The sequence below is a fragment of the Cygnus atratus genome, chromosome 2 (assembly GCF_013377495.2).
Source record: "Cygnus atratus isolate AKBS03 ecotype Queensland, Australia chromosome 2, CAtr_DNAZoo_HiC_assembly, whole genome shotgun sequence".
Taxonomy (NCBI): domain Eukaryota; kingdom Metazoa; phylum Chordata; class Aves; order Anseriformes; family Anatidae; genus Cygnus; species Cygnus atratus.
The window spans coordinates 783,288-793,510 of NC_066363.1; the positions used below are offsets into that span (position 1 = coordinate 783,288).

The 10,223-nt window shown below is 52.8% G+C and overlaps 1 protein-coding gene across 3 annotated transcripts in view; it reads right to left on the minus strand.

Annotated features, from left to right (window-relative positions):
• DHX30 (DExH-box helicase 30) overlaps nucleotides 1-9,988 on the minus strand; it is a 33,332-nt gene extending 23,344 nt beyond the window's left edge. The window contains exons 1-2 of one of the 3 annotated variants that reach the window (XM_035554518.2): nucleotides 9,852-9,988; nucleotides 6,258-6,309 (exon numbers count right to left, since the gene is read on the minus strand). In XM_035554518.2, the coding sequence (XP_035410411.1) occupies nucleotides 6,258-6,288 (31 nt within the window). In that variant the 5' untranslated portion in view covers nucleotides 6,289-6,309; nucleotides 9,852-9,988. Of the gene's footprint in view, nucleotides 1-2,456; nucleotides 2,588-2,863; nucleotides 3,088-6,257; nucleotides 6,310-9,851 lie in introns of those variants that run through there. The other 2 variants (XM_035554516.2, XM_035554517.2) reach the window with 2 other exon arrangements.
• Between the last annotated feature and the right edge of the window lie 235 nt (nucleotides 9,989-10,223).

Below are 10,223 nucleotides of genomic sequence, written 5' to 3' on the forward strand. Positions count from 1 at the left end.
CCCTGCCGAGGCAAGGAATACAGACTAATACTCCCTGAAAAACAACAAAAAGAAGCTGATTTTCACACCCAATTCCAATCGAGCCAGAACCACGCATGGTGTCCACACCTCAGCTCCAACACCACGAAGGAATATTAAAAGCCTGTCTCAGATAACAGACAGCTCACGGTGGGTTTGCCAAATGAAGCCAGGTAACTAATTCCTGTTCCTCAGAGCCAGAGTGCTTTAGCTTAACTTGATTGTGGAAGCCAACGATAATTCCAAGCAACTCTGAAAGAAAAAGAAAGAACCCTCCTATGCGTAGTGGCTAAGCCTATTAACCTCACCAAGTCTGCCAAGTAAAGACACCAGCAGGTACAGCAAGAGCACAAATAAAATGGCCCATGGTCTTGTTCAAGGAAGACAGAGGAGCGCTGGATCAATTTTAACAGTTTCTGTCTTCCCTGAAATTCTCTTCCCTGGAGAAGCAACAAATGAGCAGCAAGGACAAAGTATTAAATGCAACGCTCACCAAGACGTAAGCTCCTGCTTATATATTCATCTCAGTGAAGAATGCTCCTAACAGGTCAAAAATTCACAGGGAAGAAGAAAGCCTTGGGGCTCCAAAAGAGCCACTTCATAAGGAATTAGCCCAGGCACACTTTACTAGTGAGAAATGGCAAGAGAAAAAAGGTTTCACCAGCTGAGAGCACACCAAAACAATATTACCTTTTTCTTTTTTTAAATCATCTACAGACCCTGACCAAGGTTCCCTTCGAGTACGCATAGAAATAAAAACCCACGTGTGGTTCTAGCCTAAAGAAGAACTAATTTAACACTGGTCACCACACCAGGGGCCAGCCTCCCGCTGGGACAGGCTCAGAACTCGGCCGCACGCAGCCCTGGCCGAGCCGTGCCAGGCTGGCCCTGCTCCGAGAGGGGGATCCGGCCACACAGCACCCCGAGGGTCTCCAGCCTGGGTCCTTCCGTGACACTAGGAGATGGCAAATTTAGTTAGCTGCAGAGAAAGATTGCTTCTTAGAGCTAAAAGAGAGGTCAAGATCACGTAAGTCTTAATAAAGAGTGAAGTGCCACGGACCTGACAGCAGGCAGGGAAGCTACCTTCATCACAAATCCCGCTCCAAAATCCCACGTTTGGGCCAGCAAAGGGAACCCTGATGCGAGTACCGATGTAATACTGCAAGGCTTAGAGCTGGCCTCAGATCCCAGTTTCTTTTTCCACATTGGTAAGAGTACCCAGGGCTAGCAACAAAAGTAGTCAACCAGGGATAGCTAACAAGACTTCAACTTGCAGGCACAGCACTCACTTTTAAAAGCTTTTAAAATAACTTTTATGACTTCCGCACGTTCAAGTTGCAGCCCTACGGGCAGGGCAGACCTGCAGCGGGACCCTGGGGACATTTTATTTGCTTATCTGGAGCGCACCTTCTGCCATCTCCAAACTCCCCACGCACGCTGCGTGCGGTCGACCTGCGCGCAGAGCAGCAGGATGAGGCCGGTCCCAGCAGATCCGCCCTCGGTGCTGCCCCTGGGTTCCAGGGGACCTCACAGAACGCACCGCAGCCGCAGGAGTGAAATGAAACCCCAGGATGAAGCCCTCAAGCACCCCCTGACAATGGATGTCTGCAAGAGCGCTGAGCGTTGTAGCACAAAAGGGGGAAAAAACGTGGTTCTCTGCTTTTCTCAGGCAACACCTGAATGAGCCCATTAAACAACTTGGGGAGCTTTAGCATTTACTTCAGAAATAAGTTCATTTGCTTCATCAAACAGCTTGAACGCAACACTTGAAGAGTGACTCTGAACCACGGGATAAAGCTCGGCAAAGCTTCTGAAAGGAAAAAAGAACTAAGAGCCCAAAGAACTTAGGAACCAGAGAGACAATTACGAATAAATAATTAGTAAGTGCTGGGGGTGGGAGGGAAGCACAGAACACGGAGGGAATGAAAAAAAAAAAAAAGCATCTTTAATGCACGATAAACAGATTTCCCAAGGGGAAGATGAGAGCCCAGGAGGCGGCAGTGGGGGCAGAGCCGTGATTTGAACACCGGTGGCACCCCACAAGCAGCGGGCCCGGCACAAAGCCGCTCGCACCCCCGCCGGCCGGCAGCGCTTCGCGCTCGGTCACCTCAGGGATGCGAGTGCCCACACGAGGCGTCAGAGCCCACGCGTGAACACGGGCGCGCGTTAAAGAGGAGCGAGGGTTCCCCTCTGAAGCTGGCGGTGCGGGGCCGTGCGGGGCCGGGCCCTTTTGCACGCGGATCGCGGCCCCGCGGCCCCCTCGAACCCCGGGGGCGCTCCGGGAGCCCCGGCGGGTGCCCCCCGGCCGGGCCCGGCTCCGGAGCCGCGACCTTGAGAGGCCCCGCGGGCAGCCCCGGCTCTGCCCGGCCGCCAACAAAGGGCGCGGCCGCCACAAAGGGCCCGGCCCCGGCCGCCTCCAACCCCCCCGGCCCCGGTACCTGCGGCGGCGGCGGCGCAGCCGTGCGTGCAGACCCCGCCGCAGCCTCCCGGCTCCTCTCCCTTGCCGCGCATCCCGGCCCGGGCCGGGGCCCCGCAGGCCGCGCCGCTCCCCGCCGGTGGCCGCTGCCCCCCCCCCTCGGTGCTCGCCGCGAGGGCCCGGCCCGGCGGCGCGGCCCGGCTCGGCTCGGCCCGGCTGCAGGAGGGGGGCGGGAGGGACGTGGGCGCGCACACGCCGCCGCCGCCTCCTCCCAGCACCGGGCAGCGGGGCTCGCTCCTCCCTTCCGCTGCGTGCGGCTCAGCCCGGTTCAGCTCGGCTCGGCCCCGTTCAGCTCGCTTTAACCCGGCCCGGTGCAGCCCGGTTCCCCGTCCTTGCCCTGCCCGCTGCTCCCCGCCGCCCCCGCCTCACCCATCCCCATGGCGGCGTCCTCCCCCTCGCCGCCCGCCGCCGGCTGCGGCTCCTCCTCCTCCTGCTGCCGGGCCTCCTCGGAGCTCTCGGGCGCCGGCAGGCGGCTGCAAAGCCCCCGAGCCCCGCGGTAGCGGCGGCAGAGGCGCAGCGGCCCGGCCGAGCCGCAGCCCGCCGCCGCCTGCAGCAGCAGACCCAGCGCCGCCATCTTGAGGCCGCCCGGTGCCGGTCTCGGGGCAGAGGCAGCGGCTGGGCCGGGCCGGGCCGGGCCGGGCCCCGGGCGCCGCCTCCCCGCCACAGCGCCCCCCCAAGGCACCTCAGGCGGGGAGGACCCGGCGCTGAGGGAAAAAAAAAAAAAAAAAAAAAAAAGAGGGAAAAGTGGGGGAAAAAAGGACAAAAAACCCAACCGGCTCCTCGCAGGGAGCGGCTGGCCGTGTCCCGGCTCCTGCCGAGCACGAAGCCGTTTGCTTCAAAGATCCTTCGCGCCAGACGCACGCAGGTCGCCTCAAAGGGGCTCAGAAACGTTTTGGAGATATCCTTAAAAAAAAAAAAAAAAAAAAAAAAAAGATGTCTTCACACACACCCCGAGAAACTTGGGGATGAGGCATTGGCTCCGAGGTCCGAGCGCCTGGCGATGGCTGTGCCTGGCGATGGCTCTGCCGACACGCGCAGCCATCCATCCCTCCTCACGAGCCGCTCCTGAGCTGCTCCACACAAAGTTCAGCAGCTCCGGCTGCGATTCTGGCTACCCTCGGTTTCCCTCCTGCACACGCTTCTGGCAACAGGCAAAGCAATCTTTCCGATTGCCTTCATAAAACCAGAATAATTGAGAAGTGGAAATTCAGAAACTGCCCCGGAGCCTGAAAGTCACAGGGGTTTCTCACTTGTTTTCATCCACACAAGCACCCCGCCTGCACCCTCACTCACGTGCAGGTTGTGCAATTTGTGTCCAGGTGTGTTTGTTACTAAAAATGAAGCCTGCTTGCAGCATATCATTTTCTAACATCGGAGATAAACACCAAAACTTTTGAGTCAGTTACATGGCAAGACCGCAGTGCCTTTCTCTTCTCACACACTTTCCCCTCCTGGAAGCAGACCCTGCTGTTCGGTTCTGTACGAGTGACTTAGGGCACTTTATGCCTTTTTATATTTAAAAAAGTCCAACTTATTTATATATAAAGTTTGTATATACATCTTATCATCCCTGGCTGCAACATACATCTACACACCATTAGGTTGTGCGCTTATTTACAGCAGGGCATCCTTGCTATGTTAAATGCCTTATTACTCAGTGAATATTTTGTGTGTAAGCCAAAAATTTCACATGAATAGTTGTTTAAATATCATGATGAAAAAAAGATTTTTTTTTTTTAAATCAGAGAAAGAAATCCCCAGTAAACCACAAAAGGACTAACATAACTTGACACAAGCTCTACAAAGCTTGTACCCCTCAAGAAGAGGTTCAAGAAGTGGAATGTTATCACACAAAATCCTGTATAAAGAGGTATATCTTTGGAAGAGCATACATACATGAACGTTTGAAAAAAAATCTTACTATACAAATTTGCCTTTTCTAATATACATCTCAGAACCTCTGTGAGTTTGCTAGTGATTTGTCTGTGTACAGTTTGTAAAAGCAAACACAAAACTTTATCTTGAAGAGGCACACAAAAAAAATAAAAAGAACAAGAGCCCTATAGAGATAAACCATGGCTGGAAAACACAATGATTAAAATCAAAACAAGCAAAAGAAAACATAAATAAAGCACATGTCTGGGAAAATCTTGGAAACACACAGTCAGTGGGAAGGAGAAACCTGGGAGATGCTGAAAGACAGTGTGGTGGTACATGGAAAGTTAGACACGAGCAGGGCTAGTGGTTTGTCACCGTGAGTGATACAAAACTTATCTTGTGAGCACAGAAAAAATAACTAAGACTCAATTTATTAAAAAATTCCAGAAGTCACAGATTGCGTAAATTCAATCCAAGTACCTTTATTTTGCAGAGATGAGAGTTAAACAGCATATAAGTCATCACTTAAAGCCATCCTCCCAGGCTTTGCCAGTTCAGGCTCACTTCGATGAGCTGTGGTTAATTCATCTTCTCTAGCCAAGCCTTTGCAAAGGCTGCAGCACCGTGCAGAAGCGCATTAACAAACCATGTTATTTTAAAGGCTTCCTTTTCCCCCAGAGCAGAAGCGTTACAGCATCCAGAGTCCCAAACCCAGCCTGGCCATGACAAACCACTAGCCCTCTCAGGAAAGTTCCTCCTCTCTCAGGCTCCAACCCAGGTCACGCTTTATTTGACAGGTCAGAGGCTTTTTAATTCCAACTAAAATTACTTCATACCTAATTAACACCCTGGATATATCGAGCATTATGGGAATTTTTGTTTTAAATATGGAACCCACAAACACTGGTGACTCACTTGATTAGCATGGCAGCGTTACAAGAACGGCTGGTACACTCGTGTTCCCCAAGAGCTAAAGCAGAAGCATTACTTCCCCGAGACGGGAGGCAGCGATCCGTCACTGGATCGGCCATATCTGGAGTATTTTATTCCATGCTATGCTCCTTATTTTAAGGCCAAGTAACAGAATTCAGAAAAGAACAACAAAGGAAAACAAAACAAACAAACAAAAACAGCCAGTGAATGAAGAAATTTAAAAAAAAAATAAATGAAGAGGTTGGCAAAGCAATGACAGGAAAATAAGGACATGATAACAGTTGACAAATATTTAAAGTATGCAAACACTAGGGAGAAATCACTCGCTGAATTGGTACAAAAGGATGCAGCTATGAGTAGGAGGATAAAATTAAGAAGGCAAAAAAAAGCCCTTACTGAGAGCTAAACAGTTCCCTATTTAGCTTTCTTCCCCCAGGTCTACGTCGTTGTTTACTGGGTAGCACAACAGGTCCTTCCCCTTTCCAGAATCTGTCCTCTACCTGAAATTCTCTAATACTTGGTTGGCCTGCCCCAGGCTTAGGGCAACACTTACCCATGCGCTACACTAACCAGGGCAGAATTCAGTTAGGTTGGCCACAACAACAAGTGTTGTTGTTACAACTGTTACAAGCTACACACGAAGCAAGCTGAAAGCTGTGCACGCTGGGCTCCCCTCAGAGAAAAAGCCTGTCACAACCAAAATTCAGCATCGTATGTTACACACCTATTCCTAGCCCAGGTAAATTCACATCTACTTCCTTTTCTGTCCCTAAGGCGCTGAGAAGGAAGCCCGACAAAGACATATGCAGGACAAACCTCGCGTTTATCCAGCAGAGAGAAGGACAGTACTGTTTCTTTAGAAAGTAATTTTCTTGAGGAGTCTGCCATAGTGTTAAATCTCTAAACAAAGAAAAAAAAATTGTTCAATTGTAAGATTGTCTCAGGCGCTTACCTTTAAGGGAATTCAATGAGAACATCTCCATCACGGCAGAAAGCGATGATTCCTAGGAAAGCAAGAGTAGCAAAAAGGAACAGGAAGTTAGAATTAATCTTTCCTTTGAGATGTTTAAAGCGCTTCGAACTTGTGAAAGTAGCTGTCTTGAGCACAAAACAAAGCCGATAGTCCCCAACAAATTTCACCTTGGTGTTTCTATCCTGTCTGTCTCATTTGAATCACGTACTACTTGCTATCCTGTTGTAACTGGCTGCTCTACACCCAAAGGGCAGGTTGTAGGTTTTGGAAATGCTTTTGTCTGCTCGATGATACTGGCTTAGGCACAGTTTCTTAAACCTTTTTAAGTCTGAACGCCACAGACAGGGAGACCACGGCCGTCATTTCTTCTTTCCTTAAAGCGAAACAAGCAAAGACAGAGACGCGCACTTTTGGTAATCTTCGTTACTGCAATTACATTACATTTTCTATTTTGTTTTCTTATTAAAATTACTTTACTTAAATAAGAGAAAAATGAAAACAATCAACTTGGTTTGGGGTTTTTGCATCTGGCATGCCCAATATTGAATGCATTTTAGGCATTCTCGTTAACAGAGAATGTTAAAAAATCCTCGTTAATTCTCATTAACGAACAGGTCAGATTGGTGAGGGTCCTTATTTACGCAGAGCTAACATTAACTCCCCATACTAACGGCTATTCCTGTGTACACAACTCGTTGCCTACAAGTATTATGCTTTCACGTGATTTGCCTTTGCCTTCAGTGAAGCTAATGACAAAATTAGTGTTTCCTTCAGTGACAGCAAACGAGGCCTAAAATGGCACGGCTTTCAGAACACCGCTATGCGGACAGGACGCCTCCTCCAGCAAGTCAGCTCCCTACAGGCACACGAAACCAAACCGGCTTTTGCTGACACGTCTACGCTTTGCCTTTTCCAATGGCTGAATCAAAAACACAGTTATTTGGCCTGTTTAAAAGTTAAAAGTCATACATGCTGTAGTAATTATCAAGGTGGCTGAAGAAAACAGCCTTAGTGCAAACAACTGGCTGCACTGGTCAGTTAGAAAGCTCTGCTGTGGCAGTTGAGCAAGATTCTCAAGGCTGAAGCGTCCAACCATCAACGGTACAGGAGAATGCAAACTACGAGTGTGAAGAGCAGCCACATACCAGCCTGGCATCCCCTTCACGCACGGACCATCTCAGACTGGGTACAAACCGTCTTAAAGCCAATAGTATTCCTGATAAATCGAGTCCAAAATTGTTCCAACACAGAAGAGCAAGTCTTCAAACACTCTGAAGTCATTGGAGAAAGACAACCACAAGTATGATGAACACCACAATATACTCCTGGGTCTCAGTCACAGAGGTAAAGGCAACATCTTCCTCCCAAATTTCTAAGCATGACAAAACTGGGGAAGCCATTTGCCTGCAAGCAGACTAAGCCCATTCCAAAGAACACAGGGAAACTATCCCGGAACGCTCTCGTAGACCAATGTAACATTCAGAGAAAGAGCAAGTCTCATCTACGGAGCACAGATCAGTGGAAAGGAGAATGAAGAACATCTCACCTACACCAGGGCGGGCAGAGTGGCACTTCCAAAAATAAGCACAAGATAAAGTTGAAGAAAGTGGTCTTTTCTCTTCAAAACTGAGAAAAAAAATACCATAAAACCCTACACGGATGAGCTTACAAGACTAACAACTGAGAGCCCCACTGACAAGCAGCAGATCTCCAGTTGAGATGGGGACAATTAGTGGGCAACCATGAACAGCCTCAAGTCTCAAAGAGCTGGAGTCAGCCCGGATGGGAGCGGGGACAGGATGTGGAGGAGAATAAAGGCATGGAGAGATGAAACAGTCCAGGCGAGGTCCAGGAACAGAACCCGGCTCTTTCAGATGGGAGATGCCTTTTAAATTGTACGAAGTTCAAGTACCTAGAGCTTGCACATCTTGAAGGAACATGGTCAAAGCAGAGAGAGAAGAGCTTGGACAGATAAGCTTAGATTTAGGGCATTAGTTATGAAGAGACCACAGCGTCATCCCTAGATTACTCAGGACCAGATCTGCTGGATCCGAACTCGGGGGATCTCACATGAGGAACCACCAGTTTTAGCAGAGCCAGCAGCCAGGTGGAAATCCCAGCTTTTTGATGCCGCCGATGACCCTGACACCAAAAAGAGGTGTCCAACTACGGCAGCTGCTTCGCCATGCACTGACACGAAGGGGACGCATGAGCATCATTGAAAGAGGGAGCCTTTGGAAGGTTCGAAATACATTTTGTTAGGCCCCAGGAGAGGTGGCAGATGTGGGCATTAAAGGACACTGGATTTATGAAGAAGAGGAACATGATGACACGGGACTCTTACGGACGAGATAATGGTACATTTGGGATGAGAATCAACCACGTGCAATGACACTATCAGAAGGCAGACTGCCTCTACACCTCATGCTTGGCAAAGTACTAGAAACCCAGGGGCATAAGAGACACTAAAAGCTTCGTAGTAACAGACTTAACGCCCCTACTGCAAAGGCAGGGCATGAACCCAGTGAATGTGGCACTGGAAACCTAGATAAAATCTCAAAGGCCCGGGAATTAGGTCTTTGTTGGGTTTCTTTGATCCACTTGAGAACTGCTACACACATGTATGAGGAGAAACCACGTCCACCACACAGTGAGTGTCACGGAACTTCTGGTTATCACCTCCTGACGTTCCAGCAGCACGTAGAGAGGTATTGCCCCAAGTGCTTTGTCATGAGAACAAAGGAGAAGTTACATTGCCTTACGTATCGTTCACTTTCAAGGGTCACCTACGTGGGGATCCACGCAAAGCGAGGCAGTTTGGCTTTCCGCTACTCGGGCCAAAGGAGCACGGGAGGTGTGCAAGAAATCTCTCTTTACCAGTCCTATCCTGCGGGGTTCCTGCTGCTGCAAAGGGGACCAATAAAGCATTAGCGGCCGGGCTTCCCTCGGGGGCTACCCGGGCAGCCCCGCCGCCCTCGCGAGGCCCGTGGAGAAGAACGGTCCCACGCGTGACACCGCCGTGACCCGGAGGGCACGGGGCACCGGACCGAGGGGCGCCGCCAGCCTTGCCCCACAGCAGCCCCGCGCCGGGACCGGAGACGTCCGGGCTGCGCGGGGCTCAACCCCCGGGGAGGGGACAAAAGGAGCCGGGCTCCCGCGGGCCCCCCCCGGGGACCCCTCTGGGGCCGGGCCGGCTCCCCCCGAGGCCGGGGCCGCCCCCTCAGGGCCCCTCAGGGCCCCCCAGGCCGGCGCCCCCCTCGCCCCCCGGCCCGGCCCCGCCGCCCCCTCCTCGGGCCGGGCCCCCCGGGGCCGAGGCTGCCCCCCCGGTGGGCTCCGCGCCCCTCTCGGCCCCCTCCGGTGCCCCCCCTCGCCCCCGCTCGGCCCCGCCGGGCCCCGGCGGCGGCCCCGCCTGGCAGCCATCCCCCCGCTCCTTCCCCGCCGCAGGCCGCGGGCCCGGCCCCCTCCCTCCTCTCCCCTCCCCGGGCCTCGGATCCCGGTGGGCGGCCCCTCCCCCGCCCCGCCCGTCCCGGTCCCGCCGGTGGGAGCGGCGCGGCCCCGCTCCCCGCCACCGACCTCCTCCTCCTCCTCCTCGCCGCCAACTCTCTGGCGCCGGTCCGCCGCCGCGCCAGGACTACAACTCCCAGGAGCCCCCGCGAGGCGCTTCCGGGGCGCCGCCCGCCGGGCGCGCCGTCTCTTCCGCCGCCGCGCCAGGATGTGAGCCGGCCCCCCTCGCCTCCGGCAGCGGGGAGCGCGAGGCCCGGGGGGGGCGGGGCCTGTTGCCACGGCAACGGCTGGAGCCTGCGGCCCTCAGGCGCTCGCCCGGCGGTGCTGGGGCGGGCGGGAGGGGTTCGTCTGCGCTTGGTCTCGCCTCAGGGTCTCACCTCAGTGATCTTAGTGAGAGCCGCAAGGAGCAGCGTCTGTCCCCTGTGCTGCCCAGGGCTTGTG